At 47.6% G+C, this 25,080-nt stretch overlaps 1 protein-coding gene across 11 annotated transcripts in view; it reads left to right on the top strand.

Moving 5' to 3' along the window:
- The window catches only part of Ank1 (ankyrin 1), a 206,364-nt gene that overhangs the window by 158,276 nt on the left and 23,008 nt on the right, over positions 1–25,080 (top strand). For 8 of the 11 annotated variants that reach the window (XR_005726196.2, XM_078031259.1, XM_005340315.4 and 5 more), the window contains exons 19-38: positions 288–386; positions 637–735; positions 1,777–1,869; positions 2,309–2,381; positions 3,114–3,137; positions 3,947–4,043; positions 5,424–5,502; positions 7,641–7,738; positions 7,828–8,052; positions 9,217–9,371; positions 9,731–9,942; positions 10,422–10,626; positions 11,018–11,114; positions 11,315–11,543; positions 12,073–12,198; positions 12,323–12,442; positions 13,693–13,771; positions 14,233–14,307; positions 16,057–16,188; positions 17,196–17,342. Coding sequence is in view for 10 of the 11 variants with exons in the window: in XM_078031259.1 (XP_077887385.1) it covers positions 288–386; positions 637–735; positions 1,777–1,869; positions 2,309–2,381; positions 3,114–3,137; positions 3,947–4,043; positions 5,424–5,502; positions 7,641–7,738; positions 7,828–8,052; positions 9,217–9,371; positions 9,731–9,942; positions 10,422–10,626; positions 11,018–11,114; positions 11,315–11,543; positions 12,073–12,198; positions 12,323–12,442; positions 13,693–13,771; positions 14,233–14,307; positions 16,057–16,188; positions 17,196–17,342 (2,464 nt within the window). In the remaining variant the exon portion in view is untranslated. The remainder of the gene's footprint in view (positions 1–287; positions 387–636; positions 736–1,776; positions 1,870–2,308; positions 2,382–3,113; positions 3,138–3,946; positions 4,044–5,423; positions 5,503–7,640; positions 7,739–7,827; positions 8,053–9,216; positions 9,372–9,730; positions 9,943–10,421; positions 10,627–11,017; positions 11,115–11,314; positions 11,544–12,072; positions 12,199–12,322; positions 12,443–13,692; positions 13,772–14,232; positions 14,308–16,056; positions 16,189–17,195; positions 17,343–25,080) is intronic. The other 3 variants (XM_021720206.2, XM_040268472.2, XM_021720204.2) reach the window with 1 other exon arrangement.

Genomic DNA, 25,080 nt, shown 5'->3' with positions numbered 1-25,080 from the left:
TGTCCACCCTCCTGTCACCTACTTGACATCTTTGCCTGGCCCACCTCCAAACATCTCTGACTTCACTTGTCTGACCATGAACCCTGCTCCTTCCCAGGCCAGTGGTATCTGGCTGGCAATAGCAGGACACCATGTAGCAGTTGTTAACCTTCCAAAGGGTTCCCCATCCATTATCTCTTTAAATCACCTGCTTTTTAAAAGAATTTGATTAAATGCACAGTTCATGGTGGCTTAAGGTCTGCCCAGAAGCCCTGAAGGTCACCTATGCTCAACTTCTTGCATTTCAGATGGGTTACACTCCACTGCACGTGGCCAGTCATTATGGAAATATCAAGCTGGTGAAGTTTCTGCTACAACACCAGGCAGATGTCAATGCCAAGACCAAGGTACAGGGTGCCTTAGACCCCACTCCTAAAAGGACACTTCTTAAGTGCCCAGTTAGAATGGAGTCAGACCTACTCTGAGCACACTTGGGGTTCTGCCAGTTTTGGACTTGGATCCTGAAGGAGGCAATGGGGGAAAATGCTTTTTCTTTTTTTTTGTCACAAGTAGAAGGTGAATGGATTCCATGGTATGTGGGTGGTTCTTTCTCTACTAGCTAGCTGATCCTGCCAAAATGTCTACCTCACTTTATAGCTAGGATACAGCCCCTTGCACCAGGCGGCCCAACAAGGACATACTGACATTGTGACTTTGCTACTGAAAAATGGCGCTTCCCCAAACGAGGTCAGCTCGGTGAGTACCCGCCCCGGCCTGATTTCAGAAAACTGTTCTTCCCTGGGCAGCAGCCCTGGGAGACATCCCAGAGCCATAGAGGTTGGTGTGCACATCTGGGACCCAGACAGAGCTGCAGCACTTTGGGTATTCCGGGGGATAGGGTATTGTGATCAGTTTCTCTTCTGGTGACTGAACTTCATCCTTGTAAATAGCAGTTACTTCCCCCTTTTATGTTTGATTAAACATTTTTGTGGATGCCTCTTCTGAAGTAGGTGAGGCTCTATTTGGTCTTGTGGAGTGTCTGATCTTTCAGGGTCTTGGGTTATCCTTAGCAACTTCAGTGATCAGGGCTCAATATGAACTTATCATCTGACGGTGTGAGGTTTTATTAGATTCCCTCCATGGTTTCTCCCAACTCTGAAAGCATGTGGACCTTTGACTACAGATGTGGGTCCTGAAATTGTAACTGGAGATGGGGCCAAATCTGGATGGATCCTGGGCCATGTCCTGAAACTAGAAAACGTAGAAGAAAAATAGTCTCGATTGATTTTTCACTTAGCTCTTTCTCTTAAAATCAAAGTAGAAAATATAGTCCCTATCCTATTTCTGGTGACCTGTAATTTCTGATTGGCCTGCCTAGTTCACTGAAGTACAGGGATTGTTTTCATTGTGGTGATGCTGTTATTGACACCCAGAGAACAGACTTGAAGCAGTGAGTGTGACTCTGTACCCTCCTGTTTCAGAATCACACATGGTGACTTCTGACACCCTTCCCGCCAGAGGGTTCCCTCTTGGCAATCTTGCTGTCATTTCAAGTCCCCACACAGTGCTACAACGTGAGGCGTCAACGCCCTCCTCTCTCCCTGCCCTAGTCTGAGGGGCCATCCCGGCTCTCCCACTGGTGGAGCCATCTTGCTTTGGGCTCCAAGGCAGAGTCTGTCTACTCAAGCCCTTCTGAAGAGTCAGAGGTGAACTTAGACTCTGTACAGGTGGCAGAGTGTCCTTCCTCTCTTGCTCCCTTGTCTGATCTCACCCTCTTGCTGCCATTTTTTTTTCTAGAATGGAACCACACCCCTGGCAATAGCCAAGCGTTTGGGCTACATTTCCGTAACAGATGTGCTCAAAGTTGTCACAGACGAAACCAGTGTAGCGGTATGTGTGCTCCTCCCTGCACTGCCCGTCCCCCCCCACCCCCCCACCACAGCCTGACAGGCAGGGCGCCCTGTGGGTGACTCTCCAAAGCCTCCAGTAGGAAGCATCCTGCCAAAAGGGTAGCCCAGTGGGCTCCATCCTCAGTTGAGCAGGGCTCTACTGCCACCTAGTGGCCTGAGGAATTAGAACTGTGGCCAGACCTAGGGGAGTCACTGTGAGGTGAATCGGGCTTGGGAAGGGATGAGGTGGCAAGGTCCCCTGTTGTACTATCTGGGATGCCACCAGGCCTCAGCTTCCTAGGTCTGGTTTTCTTTTGGGGGAACAAACTTCCTTTATCACCTCCTCTTCTGTCCCCTCATGGTGACCAGGTCACTGCTGGGCTGGTGAAAGGGTGGTGGTGCTCTGTTTGGGTTGAATTCTCGCCGCCTTCTCCTTTCAGCTAGTCAGTGACAAGCACCGCATGAGTTACCCTGAGACAGTGGATGAGATCCTGGATGTCTCTGAAGATGAAGGTAAAGTCAGGGAGGGGTCGGTGAGCTCTGACCAAGGGGAGCAGAGGGGCGCTGAGCACCCGGCCAGGAGGCAAGGGTCCCCTGCAGCCACCCAGGGTTCTGCAGATGTGCATTGAAACTGAGGAGGCCCACTTTTTACAAATGTTGTCTCTTATCAAAACAACTGCTTTCCTAGAGTCTTAGGTGGAGGAAAATTGACATCTCAGAGATTAGCATTTAAATTTTTGTGAAGCTTCACAAGTACGCGTGTGTTTGCGTATGTGATGAATGTGTATCCAATCGAGTGTGATTCTACTCAGCTCAACTCTAGGGCTGTGAGGAGCTTTCCTGGTGCTTTGAACAAATAACAAGTGAGTTGTTTAAAATCCATGAGAATGCATTTTAGTAAGCTGCTCTTCTGATCACATAGTGGGTCAGGAGGGTTCAGGTTCTGTTCATTACTGTGAAGTTACTACATTTCAACTTTATGAACCACCCGGTGCTTTTACTATTATTCCTTCCCCAAATAAGTCTCCTATCCTTGCTGGAGGGTGAGAGAACCCTCATGAAGCACAATAGTGGGGTTGGACTGGGTTCACTCTGTAGACCCTCCCATCTATAATTCAGTGGTTGTACAAACCTTGTCAACTAGACAGCTGGATCTTTCCCTGTGTGCCCCTTAATAGCATGCCTCTTGCTTTACCTGACTTCAATGCTGTCCTTCCTTCACCTTGGCTCTTCTTTGCTTTTCAGGAACCGCTCACATATCTATAATGGGTATGAAACACTTTCTGTTCCCTGTGGTCTTTTCTCACCAGAGTGCATTTCACCCTCAGCAACCCAAGTTCCCACTAATCCATTCCTGCTTCCCATCCTCTGATGGCTCACAGTCCGAGCCCAGAGCTTGACTAAAACAGGACATTTACGCCCAGGAGTTCCATCCTCAAGGGGGCAACTCCTGCCTGTCCATCTCTGTGTCTGTGCCCATGCCACCATGTTTGTGGTCATCACTGCATGAGCGGTTGTGATTCCATCCCTGTCAGTTTCAGATCACAAGGCCAGGGCACCCAGTGCTAATGATAGTCAATGACATGCAAGGACAAGGACCCAGGCTCCAAGTCCACTTCAAGCAAGAGAAGGAAACAAAGAGGCAGTGTGGGGTGTGGGCAGCTAATTCACCAGTAGCTTGAACTTCTTTGTAATGAAGCTTTAGAAATAATGAAATTTTAGGGACCATGTTATAAACACACACACACACACACACACACACACACACACACACACCTACAACCCTTCAGAATAAATGATCTGATCTGCAGTGGGAAATGACAAGCTAAGGAAGTTCTTTCTGGCTGTGTTGTCTTTCCTACAAAGTCTGGCATAGACTGAGTTAGGAACTGACCACTGCACACTATACATCGGGGCTGGAAGGAATAAGACAGAGCAAAATCACAGCCAATAGGTCCCCTTGAAGCATCAGAGACTTCCCTGTGTCCCTCAGGAGCGAGCATTAAGAGGTGGACCAGGAGAAGCACTTTTTCAGGAGGTCTCCACCCTGTCACTCACTGGAGCTTGTGTTCTTTCAGGGGAAGAACTTGTTGGCTCCAAGGCTGAGAAGCCGGATTCCAGGGACTTGGATGAAGAGAAAGAGCTGTTGGATTTTGTGCCGAAGTTCGACCAAGTGTAAGAAAGGGCTCTCTGGAGGGGTCACACCAGGCATGGTCAAAGTACAGCCCTGCAGCTCAGAGTAGGATTGCAAATCGAGGAGAAGTCAGAAGGACAGGCCCTGAGTGTGCTGCCAGTATAGATGGAAGGCTGGCGGGCCAGGCTGCGGCACCAGCACCTTGACCACCAAACGCGTACTCAGAGGCCTCCCTCACAGTGCCCTGTCAGTTGGGTCTCTTCACTTCCAGCAGCCACACACCTTTCCCCCCCCTCCCCACACTCACAGCTTCACAATCACACCCCTTCTCCTTTTCATGCACACTCAGCTTCTCCTCGGAATAATCTTGGAGAAGGGTTCACATTAGAAACTTGCCAAGCTGATAATCAAACACTGACCTCATCTCTCCGTCGGTGATGTACCTTAGAGAAAGCCCACAGAGGTTCTGTATCTACCCGGAACCCATTTCTCAGCCCTCCCTCTGTCTGCTGTGACTTAGGCCACCACAGATCCATTTTTCCACAGAGATGTTTTGCAAATAAATCTACAATCAACCAGTTTTTAGAAACACCAGGGTGTTTCCCATGGCTTATACAAAACCAGACAGCAGGACAGTAGGAAGGGAAAGTGTAAAGAAGTTTAATCTGTTGGTGTTTACTAAATATCTGTTAGAAAAAAAAATACAGAACTTGGACCCTTATGTAGATTCATTTGGTGGGATCAAAACCCACACCAAGTACAATTTATGCCGCAGTCTGGCTGTAGCAAAATAACCAGGGGATGATGAGCAACTTGTGTACATTAATACAGCAGGAGTGGGAACCCTTTATTCTAGGACAACAGAGGTATTTATACATTTTGCACAGCTTATCTTAATTAGCATAAACTAGATACATCAGTCAACCAATAAGGAATCTGCACACTTAATGGCTCGCTTTTGTTACTTCTCAAACCACTCCCTCTGGCATTTTGCCAGGCACCATCCAGACTTGTTTACGAACTCTAACATTCCCCTGGCAAAATGCCAGGTGTTATTTTGACTTGTTTACAGACCTTAACTAATTTAGATTGATGTATGAGTGAGGACAGAGTAAGGGTTCTGTTAGCAGGCAAGAGAGAGCTGCAGAAAGGGCAGATGAGTTGGGGCTGGAGGGTCCTTCTGAGAGATATGAAGGGCAGCTAGGCTCTGCAGAGTTACAAGGGAGGAGACAGCTTCAAGTCTGTTCAACCTGTGGAATCAATCTTATTGCACTTGCAAGGGTGTAATAAGGCTAAGGTGAGGGGGAGGGTTGCTAAGTCATTACAAAGGTACTGAGGTCTTTCATTTCAGTCTCTCGGGAGAGATAGGAGGTGACTTCAAAAGATCCGCCCTTTGATTTCCCAATGTTCCTGGTACACAGGGTGGAATCTCCAGCCATCCCGAGGATTCCTTGTGTCACACCTGAGACAGTGGTGATCAGATCTGAAGAGCCAGAACAGGTAAGAAGCACCATTTCTCTTGTATTCCCATTGGTAGAGTGAGGATATGACCCCCCGGAAAAATGCTTATTTTGAGATGGCCTGGAGGACAAAAGGAGCTAGCATGGACAAACTTGTTGTGCTTCCAGAGCACTTTCAGATCTGTGATTTTGTGTGCTCTGTGTGGCCCGTGTTCTTGGCATTCTCATCATCCCAGATGTGAACACGGCGGGGCTCAGGGAGCTCCAGGGTGTAGGAAACACCATCAGAATAGTCTCATGATGAGTCAGGGTGAGAACTGACACCAGCAGTTCTGGCTCTCGAGCCACATGCATGGCCGAACCTCTGGGCACATACTCTCTGCACCTTGGGGCAGCAGGCAGGGAAGGGAACCTGTGGCAGGTGGAGTGCAGCCTGCGCATCTCACAAAGCTCTGGGAGAGTCGCAGAACTCTGTGCTCCTCTCACATTCGCAAGAGGGGACAGCTTCCATCTCCCCTTCCTCCAAAGAATTCTGGGAGCTAGAGATACCAATACAGACAGAAAAGACATGCCAGAGAGCTGCTTTGGGTGTAGGGTCTTGTTCATGATGGTACCCTGTTTTATGACTTCCGAGATTGCCACCTGAATTTATCCAAAAAAGCAGGGATGGGAGGCAGTTTAATTTTATGCCATTGGCACTGTTTTTTTTTTTGTTTGTTTGTTTGTTTTGTTTTGTTTTTTAAGGATGGGGGACTTCTTGGGGAGGAATGAAAATAGTGCACTGTTTCAGGTTGGATATCACTGTCCCAAGGCCTGATAGCTGAGTCAGTCATGGCTGTTAGACTATAGCTAAAGTTGATTTCTTTCTCTGTTCCCTAAGTGGTGTCTGTCTCACAGCAGCAGCCATAGCCCTGCAGCAAACGTGGTGCATAGGGATAAGCCCGCCACGTGGCTGCTGAGCAGCAGGTTATATATCACAGTGATGCAACATGAGTATAACTGGGTGGCATTTGAGAGAAATGGTCAAATATGGCCCCAGAACTGCAGTGGCATATTCCCTGGATGCTGCTAAAGATAGCAGTGAGAACCAACTGAGTAGACCTGGGTTCTGTTGATTCCTGACCACTTCATTCCCTTAAAATCTCTGTGTGTGTGTGGGGGGGGGGTACTAAGGTCCAGACCCAGGGCCTACCACTGAGCCACACCCCCAGCATTTCTCTTCAACTCTGCTTGAGTCATCGCTCATCAGGGGCAGTTTGCTGGATTCCCACTAAGTGCCCTGTCCAGGGCTCTACCTACCCTGTAGAGGAGGACCATGAGCATCTGCCTCCTAGGAGTCACTGTCCAGCTGGGAAGAGAGGACTTATACACGTGGAAGCAGGGAGCACAGAGTGCAGGAAGGGTAAACAGTGAAGTGCTTGATGGCGTCTGTGAGTGAGCCCTTCCAGAGTGGGGAGCAGGCAGGCTGGGGTCAACAGGAAGGCTCCATAGAGGAGAAAAGGCAGAAAAAATAGGTGATGGGAGCAGGGAAGGTCAGGGGTGAGGATGTTCTGCACCAGGGGGAGGATGAATAAGAGCAGAGTTGAGAATCCATCTAGAGGCCACTGAGGCCAGATGCAGACCCTGCCGTTCTCCGGAGTCATGGTGGTATTCAAGGACCTGTTACAAAGCAGCCAAATGGCCCCTTGGGTTGCAAGGAATGTCCCCCTCCCACAGAAGAAAACAACAGGAAGCCCCAAAGGCTTGGTGTGTTCACTTCCCGTACCTCAGGTGCCCACGAGGCAAGTAGGTAGGAGGGGATGGTGCAGGGGCCAGGGCCAACTCTAGAGGAAAAGCCAGTCTGCCTGGACAGAGCTTCTCCACGGGGGCACTGTGGGAGGGAACTGTGGGCAGGTGGGCAGTGCATGCAGCTGGCAGGGGACCTAGAACCAGACTGAAGAGCGAGGACTCATTCCATCTGTTCCCGCACTCTGCTCCGGGGTCTGGAGCCAAGCTAAGGCCAGCAAGAGGGGAGGAAGCCAATGCTTCCCTTTAGACCCCAGGAAGGCCTGGTCCCCAAAGAGTGAGTGGGTGAGCCTGTGAAAGCAGGTTCTCCATGGCGCCACTCCAAAGCTGTTGTGGCCTGGAGCAGTGTTCAGGTGGCTCAGGGGAGACAGGGGGCCCTTTTCTCCTCTTTAGGCATCTAAAGAATATGATGAAGACTCACTCATCCCCAGCAGCCCCGCCACAGAGACCTCAGACAACATCAGCCCAGTGGCCAGCCCCGTCCACACAGGGTGAGTGACGCATGACTCGGGGACCCACTCTGGCCATGGGGTGGGGGTGGGGACTAAGGTGCCCAACCTGGATCTGCCTGTGCCTCCAGGTTTCTGGTGAGCTTCATGGTCGATGCCCGGGGAGGCTCCATGAGAGGAAGTCGCCACAACGGCCTGAGGGTGGTGATCCCTCCGAGGACCTGTGCGGCACCCACACGTATCACCTGTCGCCTGGTCAAGCCCCAGAAGTTGAGCACGCCGCCCCCGCTGGGTGAGGAGGAGGGCCTGGCCAGCAGGATCATTGCGCTGGGGCCCACAGGGGCCCAGTTCCTGAGGTGAGACGCTGCTTTGCAGGACATGTGGGCAACACGTGTCCCTAACCTGTTCCCGTCCTGATCACCCCACTGCCACCACCTCAGCAGCAACCACCTAGAACAACCCTGCCACAGGGCAGAGCTGCGGGAACTCGTGACAGAGAAGCAGAAGCGGGAGCCTCGCCCCCCTGGCTCTGCTTTTGCTCAGGTACCCTAAGGAGTCCATAGCCCTGGTGGAGCTTCCTACTCTCAAATCCTACTGGGACACTAGAGAAAGGAATGGAGATGGGGCTACTTGGGGGACCTCCAGGATTTAGTTATGTATGCACGGAAATGGTGGCACTGGAAGGCAGCCCCTGCAGCATTGTCCCTCATAGGATGAATGGACTTCAGGTGCCTATTCCTCGTCTTCTCTGAAGCAGGGTCTGCTTGGAGCTTTCTTGTCCTTCAGACAACAACATCCAGGGTTGTAACGTTGGGAGAGGTTTGGCCTTCCCATCTCCATCCACCCTCCTGTCAATCATCATTTGCAAAGCTTTCTTATTGATTTTTCTCTTTAAATGTAAGCCTAAAATCCTACCTCAAGGAAATGTCGTTATGGCCACTTAATAGATGAGAATGCAAGGGCTCAGAGACCTGTCTAGGGATATCCCATGTTTTTTGTTTGTTTGTTTTGGGGATTTTGGTTGGTTTTGTTTTGTTTTGTTTTGTTGGTACCAGGGATGGAACTCAGGGGCACTGGACCACTGAGCCACATCCCCAGCCCTTTTTATATTTTATTTAGAGACAGGGTCTCACTGAGTTGCTTAGGGACTCACTGAGACTGGCTTTGAACTCACAGTCTCCTTAGCTGCTGGGATTACTGGTGTGTGCCATAATGCCTGGCATTCACATAGTTTTCATAATCAGGTCTGAGGGTGAGATCATTTGGCTGAGCTTCAGCCATGCACACAGGCCAGGAGAGTTGCTGTCCCTGCATCTGTGCCTGCCCTACCTGTCACTCCAGACTCATGGGAGCCTCAGGAGCCTGAGGCAGGTCTAGTCCACTCCAGAGAACTTCCCAGAGGGGCCTCCACTGTGGCTGCGGAACCCCTTTTTCCTTCTGGGCAGGAGCTGCCCCTCCCCCGGGCCACCTGCACATGCAGGGAAACAACTTGCCTGCCCTCTGCTCTGTCCCTATCTCAGCCCTGTGATTGTGGAGATCCCCCACTTTGCCTCCCATGGTCGTGGGGACCGCGAGCTTGTGGTTCTGAGGAGTGAAAATGGCTCTCTGTGGAAGGAACACAAGAGCCGCTCTGCAGAAAGCTACCTGCAACAGATCCTCAATGGGATGGATGAAGGTAACAGAGCCCCGGGGATACCAGATCTCTCACCTTTGCGAGATAGAATTTGGGGCTGCACGTTTGGGGTGGGCTATCAGGGCTGCCTGGAGTTTGGGTAGTGACACGAGGCTAGGAATTGGCCCCACGCGGTCAAGCTCTGGGTCCCCAGGTCATATGAGTGGGTGCCCTGCTTGTAGCCACACCTCTTCTGCTGGGCCTCTGAGCCTGGACGCTTCTACCTCCAGGACACCTCTCTGCCTGTCATAGGGAGGGTGTACGCCCTGTGTCCTGGAGATAAGGAGGCTCAGGCCACGGGGTTAGTGGCTGATCTTGAGCTCAGTGTGACAAGCTGGTGGCCCCGGGCTGTGTAATTCCAGAGCTGGGGAGCCTAGAGGAGCTGGAGAAGAAGAGGGTCTGCCGCATCATCACCACGGACTTCCCCTTGTACTTTGTGATCATGTCGCGGCTCTGCCAGGACTATGACACCATTGGCCCTGAAGGGGGCTCTCTGAAGAGCAAGCTGGTGCCCCTGGTGCAGGCAACGTTCCCAGCAAATGCTGTCACCAAGAAAGTGAAGCTGGCTCTGCAGGTGATACAGGCCCTCCTGGCCAGGTCCTGGAGGGTGGTGGAAGGAGTGCAAGGCCCTGGGAAAACGGGGCATCCCATGCTTTCAGCCAGTACCATTAGAATTAGGTTTTTGACTTAAAAGCTTAGAAAGTTGGGCGAGAGGGATGAGGCAGACGCAGCCTGTCAAGTCGCAGAAAGTCCCACATCACACGTTAAACTGCAAGGCCACCTATGCTCAGCAGGAGAAAGTTCCTGCAAAGATGTGCCATCCCTGGGAAGGAGAGGCAGAAGGAAAAAAGGTTCAGAAAGGAGAGCTAATCAGTGACATCAGAGCTGGGATAGACCCTGTGCTCAGCAAAATGAAGATGGTGGTCCAGCAGCAGGGGGCAACCTCTCTCACCAGGAGTCTTTGCCCTGTGCATAGAGGGCACCATGCCGTCTCCCGTCATGCCTGCCCTTCTTCTGCCTGGGGCTGAATATCTTGCCTATGGCACTTCACAGGCCCAGCCTGTCCCAGATGAGCTAGTCACCAAGCTCCTGGGCAACCAGGCCACGTTCAGCCCCATTGTCACGGTGGAGCCGAGACGCCGCAAGTTCCATCGTCCCATTGGGCTTCGGATCCCACTCCCTCCTTCTTGGACTGACAACCCAAGGGACAGTGGGGAGGGAGACACCACCAGCCTGCGCCTGCTCTGCAGCGTCATTGGTGAGAGGTTCCCCTTGGCCCCTGTCTAGCAGCACTAGCTCCTTCTGTAACACACTGGAGGGCAGAGGGAGATGGGAGAATGCCAAGCCAGCAACCGTGGCGGTGGTTTTGTCGACTTCCCCTGGGGGTGGTGTGCTCTTCCAAGACTTGGGGGGATGAGGCATCTGAATTAAAGTCCATTGCCTGGTGGAAGAGCCCTCTGAGCCCTAGGAGAAGCAAGTACTGTAGGTCACAAGGAAAAGGGGCAGAGTGTGAGAAAATAGGTGTGCTCAGTGCTGCAGACCAAGCAAGTGTCACCCAGAAGTCCACCTCTGCCCTCGCACACTAGGACCTTAGCACCATGTTCACATCCACAAGGGTGTCCCCAGCCCCACTTCTGCTGGTGTTGCAGGCGGAACTGACCGAGCCCAGTGGGAAGATATAACGGGAACAACCAAGCTCGTGTATGCCAACGAGTGTGCCAACTTTACCACCAATGTCTCTGCCAGGTGAGACGAGGCCCAGCCCAGCATCTCAGGCTTGATCTTGAGGCTCTTTCATTACCCCTCCACACAGAAGCACCCCCAACCGCCAGACGTGGCAGAGTCACCACTGTGTGGCTTGCAGGTTGTGCCTGACCAGATGGAGATGGAGCTTTGTTTCCCTCGGGCATTGAGGGACGTAGTCATGACTTGCCCTCTCTTTTAAGGTTTTGGCTGTCGGACTGTCCTCGGACTGCTGAGGCCGTGAACTTTGCCACTCTGTTATACAAAGAGCTTACCGCAGTGCCCTACATGGCCAAGTTTGTCATCTTTGCCAAAATGAATGACCCCCGGGAAGGGCGGCTGCGTTGCTACTGCATGACAGACGACAAAGTGGACAAGACCCTGGAGCAGCATGAGAACTTCGTGGAGGTGGCCCGGAGCAGGGACATAGAGGTATGTCAGGGTCCTCGAAGGCCTCTAACACTTCTCATAAGAAGATAAAGCTCTGGAGCCAGGGCAACTCTCAAATGGGTTCAAATGAGAATGGCAGGTGAGAGTATTATGTACACAGAAAGGATTATTATCATAGGTGAAATTAAAAATATAGCCAGGTTTTTCTGGCACTTCTCATGAGCTCCACACTTTTGGACAGGTAGAAAAACAGACCCAGGATTTTTTCAGAAACTATATTGTGATGTCCTAGTTCTGGAATGTTCTAGATCAACTGCCTAGGGACATAAGAAAATTCCTACAGAGTGTAAAATCTTTTGGGGCAAGGAAGCATGACTCATTTATCATAACCTTATAAATAAAGCCTTTTCCAAAACGAACAGTGGTGTTTCTTAGAACACACTCCTGTGTGGCCTGCTATCCCCCTGTGTATGCACCTGACTTCGGGTGGGGTGGGAAAGACCAGAGCGTCAAGGCAGGACACCTGAGCGTTTCTACCTGACAAGCTGTATTTGCTTTTTCTTTCCTACAGGTTTTGGAAGGAATGCCCCTTTTTGCAGAACTTTCTGGAAACCTGGTACCTGTAAAGAAAGCTGCCCAACAGCGGAGCTTCCACTTCCAGTCATTTCGGGAGAACCGTTTGGCCATACCTGTAAAGGTGCTGGCCTCCTCTTGCTGGCCTCTCCTCTGGATCTAGAAAGCTGGGAGGTGAAAAATCTCTAAACCAGCCACCTGGTGGCCACCAAAGGGCCTGCTGAATCCTCTTTTATGTTTGAACTTAGGTGAGGGACAGCAGTCGAGAACCAGGAGGGTTCTTGTCATTTCTGCGCAAGGCGATGAAATACGAGGACACCCAGCACATCCTCTGCCACTTGAACATCACCATGCCCCCCTGCACCAAGGTGAGCCACTACCTGGGGAGGACCAAAGATGGGTTACCCTAAGGACGTTCCCGAACAGACCCCAGGATACACACCTCCTTCGGGCTTCTTCCTATTGAAACGCAGACTTTGAATTCCCTGAGGTACACCTGGGCCCTTCACTCTCCTCTGGACATTTGTTCTATGACCCGGCAGGGGAAGCAGGCCCTGGCTCCCTCTGCAAAGCTCAGTCCAGCTCTGGTCATGGGACGTGAGGAACCAATGTGTCAGATGGTGATAGGCTCATTCACTCTATGAGCCCTGAGCCCTCTGGGATATGAAGGTCAAGTGTCCTCCTCATCTTCCCTTTCTGAGGCTTCTGAGGTTTTGAAGTGCATTTTGAATTCGCTGTTCAAGGTTACCCAGCCCCTGGACATCGGTTCTCCAGCCTCTTTTTCATTGACTCCCTTATCTTCCCCAGGGTGATAGGCCCTCACAGAAGGGGATCCTGGTGTGCTCAGCCACTGCAGACACCCAGGGCTTTGAGCTCAACAAAGTAGTCTTCAGCAAGTTATGTTCATTTGTCCATATCTGTCAGAGCGCCACGGTTGCCACCTGTGCCAGGGACTTGGGAGGGATCATGTCCTCAGAATGTCTTGTTCCTTGTTGGTGTTGTCTGGCTGTGGTTGTTTTGATCATTAGCCTTCCATGCTAAACTAGAATCAAGCAAGGTCCCATTCATATGTCCATGAATCGGATTCTCTTTTCTTTCGGGGGATGAGGGTGAACCAATACCTCTCTCTAGAGAGAATTCCTACATCTTTGAGCAAACCAGTTCTTATTGTTAAGCCTGAAGCCAGTGTCAGAAGCTGATCTGTTGAACCTAAAGGAATCCAAAAAGAAAAACTGAGTTTTAAGGTCAAACTTTGGTTCCATGGCCCATACACTGGGTGCCTTGGGAAAACTGCTTCACCTCTCTGTGCCTCAGTTTTCTCATCGATGAAATGGGGTTAGTAATAATACCTATCTCATAGGTGTTTGTGGTTCGTGTGAGCATTAAATACAGCCTTGTGCATGACAAGGGCTACATAAGTTTTCCATGATTCCTAATAAAGTATTCAAGTTTCATCAACTTCTTTTACTCCCACCTCTTCCGTCTACTCTGTTGAGCCTCTAACGGAATGGAGCTACTTACTTCTGCCAGGACCACAGCCTCAATGCTCAAGTCACCTCCTCTGAGAAGGGGGTATACCCAAAACCCAAAGCATCCTTTCTTTAACTTTCTTCTGCAGGGGAGCGGAGCAGAAGATAGGCGAAGGACCTTGACTCCCCTGTCCCTGAGATACAGCATTCTCAGTGAATCAACACCAGGTATCAACTTCTTTGTGATGATGTATTTTTGCTCCCCCTAACTATTTTTTTTTTTAAGTACTGGCAATTGAGTGGTGCTCTACCACTGAGTAACATCCCAGCCCAAATTTTTTTTTACTTTTTAAAATTTTGAGACAAGGTCTCGCTAAGATCCTCCTGCCTTGGCCTCCCAAGTAGCCAGGATTACAGGCACACACCATTGTGTCTGGCTGCTTGCTCCCTTTGAAAGGTTATAAGTGAGCTTGTGACGCCTCTACCCTCCATGCTGCTTCCTCAGCCTGTTCTGCCAACAGCATGCAGAGCCTTTGACTTGGGTCTCCACCTGACCTCTTATAGATTCAGCACGGGTGTATACGGAGGTTCACAGTGGGACCTGGGCATCCATCAGAGACCGTATACACATGCCTGTCAGTTCTGTGTCCTGCTCAGGCTGCTAAATAAAATCCAATGCATCTCTTTAGGTTTTCTCAGTGGGACAGACCGAGCAGATATGAAGATGGCTATTATATCAGAACACCTTGGCCTCAGCTGGGCAGGTGAGTTGGGGAATTGGGGGCAGAAGAGGCCTTTGTCTCACCCCTACATCCTTTTCTCTTTACTGAGCAATGGATAAAGCATTTTCAACCCTGGTCTTAATTACCCATTGTGCATCTGATTTGTGTATCTGGGTAGATCCCTTTGCCAAGCCATACCACTGAGTTCTAATGAAAAGCAGGGTGCTCTCTTCCTCCTCCCTTTCTGTCTGGTTTTCCTTTGAAAAAAAAGAAGCAACTCTTGACTTTACAAAAGATCTCACTATGGGGCTGGGATTGTAGCTAAACGGTAGAGCACTTGCCTAGCATGTGTGAGGCACTGGATTGGATCCTCAGCATCACATAAAGGTAAATAAATAAAAATAAAGGTATTGTGTCCATCTACAACTAAAAAGAAAAAAATTTTTTTTTAAATCTCCCACTGTATCTAGTTCACCTTACTTTATAGATGGGAAAACTGGGATCCAGTTCAATAGAGTTGTGTAATTAGCTAGTGACAGAACCCAGAAAAATCAAATAAACAAAAGAAATGCACAAACAAAATATCTCCCAAAGGCCTGTGCATGGCTTCCTCCACTCGATGCATGGCCTTTCCTTTGAGGCCAGCTCAGCTGAGGGAGGTCGGGGAGGCCAGTCTCAGCAGGTCTCATTGACAATTGGCCATAGCTGCAGCCTGCCAACAGCAGTGACAGATCTGATTTGAAGGGAAGCAGGTGGACAAAAGAAGTCATCCCACAAACTGTATTTTATACAGCCATAGGCCTACAATCTGATTCTCCCTCCCTACCACTTTTTTAAAACTTTTATGTGAATGGACTCCTAGACTCCCTCCCTCACCTTACATGCCTACACAGTGCTTTAGACAAACCCAGAGGCCTCAGCAATTACTTGCTGAAGGGCAGTGTCATGGGAACTCAGAAGTTCAGGGACTGCTCATTCTTTAAGTCACACTCCTGCTGCTTTGAGCATGTGTGTATGTATGTGTGTCCATCTGTTCCCATGCATTTTCACATATATGTGTGTGACATGTGCTTGTGTGCAAGCATATGTATATTGCATTGTGTCCATGTGTGTATAAGTGTGTGCATTAATGAGTGCACATGTATGCATACGTGTGTGAGTGTGTTGTGTACATGTGTTCTGATTCTCATGACTCTTCCTATGATCTTCCTCATCTTTGAAATCAGACTCTGAGGCACTTTTCCCTCATAAATACTGTGAGTGATAACAGTAAAAATAATCAGAGGGTGGGGGAGCTACAATTCTACATCACTGCTATGCATTTAGATGAAAACTTCTATTTTCATTTTAAACATAAGTGATACCTTTTCCCAAAGACGTGTAAAAGGCAACTCCAGAGTTGCCTTTCTGCCACCATTGGATCCAGGAGGAAAGTGGGCAGCCTCCCAGTTTGGCCAGACAGTATTGCGGTAGGGCCAGCAGCCTCAGCCCCCTCTTGGTTCCAGAACTAACTTGTCTTGTGTGCACGGAGAAGCTGCTAACCTTGCCAAGAGGCTCATTCTCATCATCTCGTATCTGAAGTCCTGAAAGGCAGGGCATTGTTCATTTAGTTGCTTGATCATTCTTTCAACACCTGTTTCCAGAGCACCCCTCCCCTGCCCTGTTTTCTGGGCATACAAAGCTGTAGGTTCCTGCGTGTCAACCAGGTCCCTGGTGAGGAGAAACAACCAATCTAAAGGGAAAGTGCTCTGACTCCCTGTGCTCACATCTGCTCTTGGTGTTTTCTTGCAGAGTTGGCCCGAGAGCTGCAGTTCAGTGTGGAGGACATCAACAGGATCCGTGTAGAAAACCCTAACTCCTTGTTGGAGCAGAGCACAGCCTTGTTGAACCTCTGGATCGTCCGTGAAGGCGAAAACGCAAAAAGTCAGTATCCCAAGCTGAGGAGGCCTCGTTCCACAGACTTGCTAGGACCTACTTCTTGCCCAAGTAGCTCTTCCTTCCAATTCCACCCCTAATGCTGGTCCTTGTGATCTCTGTCTGCCTGTCTGTCTGTCTCTCTCTCACACACACACACACACTCACACACACACACACATACATACACACAGGTACACACACACTCACGCACCACTCACAGTAAAAGGTCTTCCAGGCAATCCTGCTAGAACACATTGCCAGTGAATCTTGGCCTCAGTCTTTCTCCTACCCTGATAAAAGAGAAAAATTTCCCCAGGACCCCTGATGACAGCATATATGTTGACTCATCTTCAGTCTTCCTGTTGCACTTCTCATCCAAATGAGTGCTGGCTTAGAGCAGAGTGTGGTTGGGCCAAATCCCAGAAGGAGCAGTTCTGTCCTCAGGCACATCTTTGTCCAACCTGGAGGGAAGATTTGACTCACTGTCTTTTCAGAGTATCCTCAACCAAATTCCTGTCCTCCACAACACTAAGAGAAATTTGAATGTTTCCATTTGCATCTCAAATCAACAGGCAAGGACTCAAAATTTCAAAAGGACAGAATCCAATCATTCTTACCCTCATTTTCTTGTTGTACTCCTCTTAGATTACAAAACACCAGTCTTTGGTTGCTTTGCTGAGGAGTTGAAGATGTAGTTCAGTGGCAGAACACCTGCCTAGCATTCATGAGGTGGTCACTAGCCCTGCAAAAAAAAAAAAAAAAAGGATGTGTTGGGCACTGCTAGTTTTTGGAAAAGATCTGTTGTAGCATAAAAAAAAAAGAAAAGAAACATTTTGGCTTGATTCTGACAAAAGAAGGGTCCCTCCACCTTCTGAAAAACAAAAAAAAATGATCATCTCCCTTCTCCCATCATCCTCCCGGCCCAGTTTTCAGGCCTTCAAAATAATCCCTGGCTGCTCTAGAATCATTAGAATTTGCTCCTCAGGCGCCTCTTCTCTTCTTTCTTCTGACAGTGGAGAATCTGTACACAGCTTTGCGGAACATTGACCGCAGTGAGATAGTGAACATGTTGGAGGGCTCAGGCAGACAGAGCCGCAATCTGAAGCCAGACCGCCGGCACGCGGACCGGGACTACTCGTTGTCACCCTCCCAGATGAATGGTGAGTCTCCTCTGGTATGAGGCAGCTGCTGGCCTGGACCTTCCAGGCACCAGCTCTCAAGGCCCCTTCCCAGGACACTTTTCCCTCTAAACCATTTTTCCCCCCAGGGAGAACAGGGATAAGCGAGAGAGACAGGTGGCTTACACCTGTGCAGGTGGGCACACCCCCCCATGCCACCTGCCTCTGTAACCACATGTGGAGTGTCTCCCAGGCCTCACCACTAGCAGCGAGGTCCCAGCAAGGCTGGATGTGGTGGGAAAGAGCTTGAGTCTGGGAAGCACCTGGTTAGACCCTTGCTCCACAATCCATGAACTTTCTGTGTCACTCGTCACAAGGCCTGGGCTCTCTCTGGGATATTGGTGTCCCTATTTTAGAACGTTCTGTGGTTGGAAAGCAAAGGTTCTGGTTCGAGGTCCAGTGTGTATTAGCTGGATGTTGTTTAAGAAATCCCACTGTGGCCACGTGGGGAGGCGGAGTGGTTTCCTTTAGTCTGAGTCCTAGCTCTTTCCTTAACTCTTTCTTTTCTGTTTTCCTCATTCCGTCTGTCTCCCTTCACTCTTTTTGGTGTGGTTCGACATGGCAGGGAGCCCCAGTGAGATCTAGCCCAAGGAGAGGCAGCCCTGGAGGCCCAGCCTTTGCCCCAGGACCCCGAAGCTGCTTCTTTTTGAAGCAGCAGTGAAAACAGCCACCGGCACAGCTCGAAGGCACAGAGCCTGGGGGCTCCCATGCCCTCCCTTCACCTGCCCTCTGTAGCCAGTGGGCAACGAGTAGAAGAGCCACTTCAACCTCAGTCCTGTGTGCTGTTTCAGGAGGCCTGGGTTCTGTCCCGTCCTTCCTGCCAACTCCCTGTGTGGCCAAGCTGTCTCCTTGCCTTTAAAACCAGCTGGGTTAGATCCCTAAGATTCTTTACAGAACTTGAAAAAATTTTTAGCTCTAGGAAATATCTTCTTCCAGTATCAGACATGTCACCCTGTGCAGCTGTATGGCCGTGTTAATGCTCCCTAAGACCCTAGTCTTAAGTGCAAAAAAATGATCATGCTGGCAGTGATGGCCAGAGAGTCTGGGCTGAGCCGGACCCAGGGCCTTCTTCTGCCAGGCAGAGCCTGTGCATGCCAAGCCCTTCCCCATTCTCTCTCCATGTTTTGTGTCTGTGAAACATGCCATCTAGGGCCACCAGGTGTAGAGCTCATCTTCTATTGGTCGTGTCCTGACACCTTTCTCTTCTACCTCTGACCTCATCCTAACCTCTGGTTCACTCATTCTCTCGCACTTCCTGTCTCCACTGTCTCCACCTGGGCCAGGTGTATGAGAGCCGTCAACCTCCAGAGGTGCATGTCACCAAGGACTCCCAGTGCCCACCCCCATGCGTCTCATGGCTGTCTCTCTGGACACACTGTGTGTGCGTGTGTGCATGGCGTGTTGTCTGTGATGCATCATAGTGGCTGCCAACTGTGTGTGCTCCACTTACTCTTCAGATGCTCCAAGACAATGGTCTACACCTACAGGGATTGCGGCTGGTCCCCACAGCAGTAGACTCAGCCAGAATATTGCAGGGCCTCCCAAGTAGGTCAGCTCTCTTCCACAAAGGGATAAATAGAGAGTAATTGAGAAATCTTGCAAATTTCAGAAAATCCAAGTGACAAGGTTCTGGTCCCTGAGTGGGCTTCTTAATATCCCTTGTGCTGTTTTACTTTAGTCGAGTCAAATCTGCAAGAGTTTGGTTTTTCTGTGCCCTAGTTAATTACTTAAAGGACTAATGGAACATTAGAATTCCATGAGTCTGAATAAGGAAAGTCTCCGCTGGCCACAAGACTCAGACCGAGAGACCTCAGTGCCCAAGCAGCATTGTGTGGCCTGGGTCTCTGCACGTCCTGTGTCTGGTGGAAGGAGCTCTATTGCAGTTATTCAGCCCATTTGGCTAATATTTTTCAAGCATCAACTAGCTCTAGGAAATATCTTCTTCCAGTATCAGACATGTCACCCTGTGCAGCTGTATGGCTGTGTTAATGCTCCCTAAGACCCTAGTCTTAAGTGCAAAAAAATGATCATGCTGGCAGTGGAGATAAATCAATTCTTGAATAGACAAGTAAAAAAAACCTCTACCTTCATGAAATCCAGTCTTCCGTCGGGAGAACCAAATGATGTCATAACATGAGGGAATTATGTCATACAGAAGTATCAGAAGAGAAAGAGAAAGACAGAGGACAGGCCTGAGGCTGAGGGGCAACAGGGGGCCAGTCCTAGAGACTACCATTAGGACATTGGATTTTGTCCAGTGGGTTTGAAGCAAAAGAGTGACGTAATCTAACAACATTTTTAAAGGATTGCTTTTCCTGCTTTGTTGATTTTAAATGGTCACAAATCAAAAGCTTCTGTGCTTCTGGGCTCCCCTGAGTGCCTCACAGCCCCTCTGTCCCCACTGCTCCAGCAGGTGACAGGCCTGGGCTCTCTGCCCTGCATGGGCCCTCCCCTCAGCCCAAGCTCATAAACAGATGCCTGGCATGGTCCACTCCACCTTCCAGGCACAAGAATTGGCTTCTATGTGTTTTTCCTACCCTTGTCCCAGGAAGGCTCTTCCCACCTGGGTGCCCTTCTGGTCTGGAAAAGATGAAGCAAGAGGGATCAAAGGTCCAGGGTGCAGAAGCAGCAGCCTTCTGCATGGTCTCTGGCTCTCTCCCAGGCAGGACCATGTGACAGCTTGTTCTGGTACCAGCCCAGCTCTGTGTACTAATGGTCACTACCTTCACTTGGCACCTTATTTCTCTACTTGTCTGAGCCTCCTTCTGAAGCCATAGGAACTCAGGGCAGCAATGGGTTGCATGTATTCCTGTGAGTCTGAGAACATCAGGTGATTCAGGAAAGCAGGAAACCCACTGAGGAGAAGTCCCCTGGACTAGTGACCTGCCTACACCTGCATTGGCTGGAGCAAAGGGGAGGGTCAAAAGGCCAGTTAATTTCTTCTACAGAGGAGGGAACTACCCCAGGCCCATGGACTAGACAAAGGTAAAAATTACCTATTAAAAAAATAAATAACATGCTCCTGAAAATCAGATTTATATGAAAGGGGAAAAAATGGGGCAATTCACACCCATGTCAACTCCATTTGATTTGATGAATTGGACAACTATTAATGTCTACTTGAAAATTAAATACGTTTTATGAATAACAACTCTGAACATGACTATTGAAGTGTGGCTCCTGTCTGAGGCCAGGTTGCCTGTCCACCCCGTTTGTTTGCTATTAACACTAAACTAACAAGATAATTATTACATCTAAGTTAGAGAGACCAGGGTAATATTTGAGAGACGTCACCCGACCATACTCTGCCCTAAGCAATATGTATGGTGGCCTTTTACCTGGGGTCACCAACATTTAACCCCAAATGAGAAGCCTCTAGACTGAGAGATGGACTGGTGACCCAAGTGAGTTAGGGCTACAAGAGAATCCTAGGGAGACAGACATTTCTAAACCTCAGGACACTCATATGGCAGTCAGATCCACCCTGACCTTGTGAGGTGCTCCTCACAGGATGCATGGGGCCATACTGAACATCACTCCAACCTGATAGTCATGCCCACGAGCCTCAAATCTAAGTCTGTGTAGGTGGGTGGGGCCCTGTGGACACAGAGGGGGAGCCAGGCGTACACCTAAAGACTGGTCATGGGGGAGAGGAGCTCTAGGGTGCTGGCAAGCAGGGATTCCTGGCAGAGGCTGCATGTGCTCTCCTCACTCACATGTTTTCATTTGGTGAAATTCCATTTAAGTGAATGTCATAAAAGTTTCAAGGTGGAAAATTCACAAAAGGTACCCAAGAAGAGCCTCAGGTGTTCTGTGGCCAGCAAAGCTACATTCTCCTCCTCCTTCTTGAGTTTTTTCTAACATTCCTGGGAGTGACAACATGCCATCTGGCAGTATCTGAGGTGCTGTTTACACTTCTTGCCAAGATGGAATAACAGGAACTGGGAATACCCTCCTTCTTAAAGCCACAAAAACAAATGTAGGAAACCATCATTTTCAAGGCAATGGATAGCAGGCAGCCAAGGACAGAGACTCATGAGGCATAGGAAGTAAATAAGGTGAGTCCTCCAATTGCCTTAAAAGGGTTTCCAGGGAAACCCGGGAGACTCCCTGAGCTGAGACGCCCCTAAGATCAGGGAGACCACGGCAACAAGCACTCCCAAGACCGAGGCCTAGAGTGGTGTACTAGCTACACAGGTAGAAAACTCTGGAGATCTGCAGAAAGTCCCCCCAAAAGTTTCATTTGAGTATTAACCAGCTGTTCTGTGCAGTCCAACTGATAATTCACAGACATTGGTAGGGAGCAAAGAAACACTGCCTCAGAAATGGGGAATAATTAACTATAGTTGAAAAAATTTCCACCTAATAAATTCTTTGGTGCTAGAGATAGAACCCAGGGCCTCCAGAGTGCTAGGCAAGTGCTCTACCTTTGAGCTGCATCCCTAGTCCCCATCTAATAAATCTTGAAAGAAAACACAAAAGGTTCAAACTGCTTCCAGTTAACTGCATAACAAAACAAAGCTCAAGAATATTTATATGACTAGAAAAAGATCCATCTCCCAAAAAGGTAAAATTCATAATGTCTGGCATCCAATTAAAGATTATCAGAAATATAAAGAGGCAGGAAAACAATCCATAATGAGGAGAAAAAGCAATCAATTGAAACTGACCCAGAACTGATAGATGTTAAAATAAGCAGAGAAGGATGCTAAATATTTATTATAATGGAATTTCACAAAAACCCCAGGAGAGACACAGAAGATATTTTTAAAAGACACAAACTGTCCTTCTGGGGATAAAACTAGAATGTATGAAAGCTATGCTGGATAGGATTCGGCCCTAGACCTTGCAGAAGAAAAGATCAGTGAACTTCACAACATAGCAACAGAAACTCTCCAAAATGAAATACATAAAGAAAAGGAATTTTAAAAAATGCATCAGTGAGTTATGGGGCAATTTCAAGAGACCCAAGATATTAAGAGTTCCCAACAGTGAAGAAAAGAGGAAGAGTATTTATTCATGGCTGAAATTTTTCCAAATTTGATGAAAATGATACATAGATTCAAGCAGTATCTTGAAACCCATGCACAAGAAACATGCAGGCAACTATACTGAGACACACTGTAAATAAACTTGTCAAAGCCAATGATAAAGAGAAAGCCTTAAGAACAGAGAATGAAAGGTATTTTGGTACAGGAAGCAAAAATAAGGATGACAGCAGATGTCTTACTGGAAACAATACACAAAAAGATGGTGGATTCAAAATAGACCACATATTTAAAGAAGAAAAGAGTAGTTCTGGAGGTGATAGGTAGCAGAGTATTTGCCTAGTATGTGCAAAACCCTGGTTTTGATCCCCAGCAACATACACACACACACACACACACAGAGAGAGAAGGAAACAGCCTTGACTTCTATACCCAGCAAAAGTAACTTTCAAAATGAAGGTAAAGACTTTTCTAGACATAAAAAAAAAAGAAATAGTTGATCACAAGGAGATCTATGCTATCAACAATGTTTTTTTTAAAAAAAAAAGTCCTTCAGGCCAAAGGAAAATGATATCAGACAGAAATATTGATCTACATGAAGAAATGAACAGGTCCCAAAAATGTTAACTGCAATGATAAATACATAAGATTTATTTTCCCATTATTTAAATCTCTAAAAATAACCCGCTGAACAAAAAAATAACAAAAGCACAACACTGGGTTTATAACACATGTAAAAGCCAAATGTCAAAAACAATAACACAAAAGTCAGGACAGAAAAACTGAAGGGTACTCTGATAAAGTTCTTAAGCTGTATTCCAACTGTTTTAATACCACTCCAGGCACACTGTGATGTATTTAAGTATTATTACAAAGAGTTATAGCTAATAAGTACATCAAAATAGATAAAATATGTGTTAATGCATCTAAAGAATTCAAGTCAAACACAATGTTTTTGATCAGCATGTAATTAAATTAGAAATCAATAATACAATTCTACTTGGAAAATAATTTAGAATCATAAAAAACATTTAGAAACTAAATAATATACTTTATTAAAATTTTTATTAGTGCATGATACATAATATTGAGTTTCATTTTGACATATTCATGTGTGCACATGACAGTTTGCTCCATTTCATTCCCCAGTACTTCCTTTTTTTCCTCTCCTCCTCCCTCCCTATGGTCCCCTTCCTCTATTCTACTATTATCCCTTCTATTTTTGTGAGATCCCCTTTTTTAAACTCCTTAATTCTATGTTCCACATATGAGAGAAAACATTCGACACTTGGCTTCTTGAGTCTGGCTCCTTTCATTTTTCGTGATGTTCTCCGGTTCTACCCATTTACCAGCAAATGACATAATTTCATTCTTCTTAATGGCTGAGTAGAACTTCATTCTGTATACATACCACATTTTCTTTATCTGTTCATCTGCTGGCGGCAATCTAGGCTAGTTCTGTAACTTGGCGATTGTGAATTGAACTGCTATAAATATTGGAACGGAGATATCACTATAATATGCTGACTTCAGTTCTTTTAGATAAATATCAAGGAATGTAATTGCTGGGTCATGTGATGGTTCTATTCTTAGTCTGTTGAGGAATTGGTACAATCTTTTGATTGTACTAAGTTGCAGTCCCAACAATAATGTGTAATCGTTCCTTTTTCCCCATGTCCTTGCCAGCATTTAATTTGTATTCTTGATGACTGCCATTCGACTGGGGAGAGATGAAGTTTCAGGGTAGTTTGATTTACATGTTTCTGATTGCTAAGAATACTGAACATTTTTTGGTACATTTTTTTGGCCATTTGCATTATTGCTTTTGAGAACTGTTTAGTTCATTTGCCCATTTATTGATCAGGTTATTTGTTGGTTTGTTGGAATTAAGTTTTTTTATTTTTGTTGTTGTTGTGTGTTTGTTTGTTTTGGTACTGGGGATCAAACCCAGGGGCACTTAAACACTAAGCCACATCCTCAGCCCTTTTTTTGTATTTTATTTAGAGACAGGGGTCTTACCAAATTGGTTACAGCCTTGCTAAATTGCTAGGGCTGGCCTTGAAGTTTCCATCCTCCTCCCTCAGCTTCCTGAGCCTCTGGGATTACAGGCGTGCACCACTGTGCCCAACTTAGTATTAAGTTTTTTGAGTTCTTTATGTATTCTGGATGTTAATTCATTGTCAGAAGAGTGGCTGGCAAAGATTTGCACTCATTCTGTGGGCTCTTTTTTTATGCTTTTAATTGTAGAAGCTAAATAACATACATCTAAATAATCCATAAATCAAAGAATAAAGCAAAAGGGAAATTAGAAAATATTTTGAATCAAATGAAAATAAAAACACAAGATATCAAAATGTATGGGATGTCACAAAAATAGTGCTTAGGGGGAAATTTATGTAACTAAATGTCCACATTAGGAAAGAGAAAAGTTCTCTAATTAATGACCTCACCTTCCACCTTAAGAAATGAGAAAAGAAGAGCAAATTAAACCCAAAGTAAGGAAAAGGCAGGGAATAGTTAAGATGTGGAAATCAATGAAATCATAAGGAAAACTCCAGAGAAAATCTATGACACCAAACCCTGGTGCTTTGAAAAGATCAGTAAAATTGATAAATTTCCAGCCAAACTGATTGGAAAAAAAGAGAAGACAAAATTTTCCAATGCCTAGAATAAGAGAGGTGATATTATTACAGATTCTATATGTAGCAAAAGGATTAGTAAAAGGCTTATGA

The sequence above is a fragment of the Ictidomys tridecemlineatus genome, chromosome 14 (genome assembly GCF_052094955.1).
Source record: "Ictidomys tridecemlineatus isolate mIctTri1 chromosome 14, mIctTri1.hap1, whole genome shotgun sequence".
Lineage (NCBI taxonomy): Eukaryota > Metazoa > Chordata > Mammalia > Rodentia > Sciuridae > Ictidomys > Ictidomys tridecemlineatus.
Note: the sequence above shows the minus strand (reverse complement) of the source record. Positions and strands in the feature narration are given on the sequence as shown.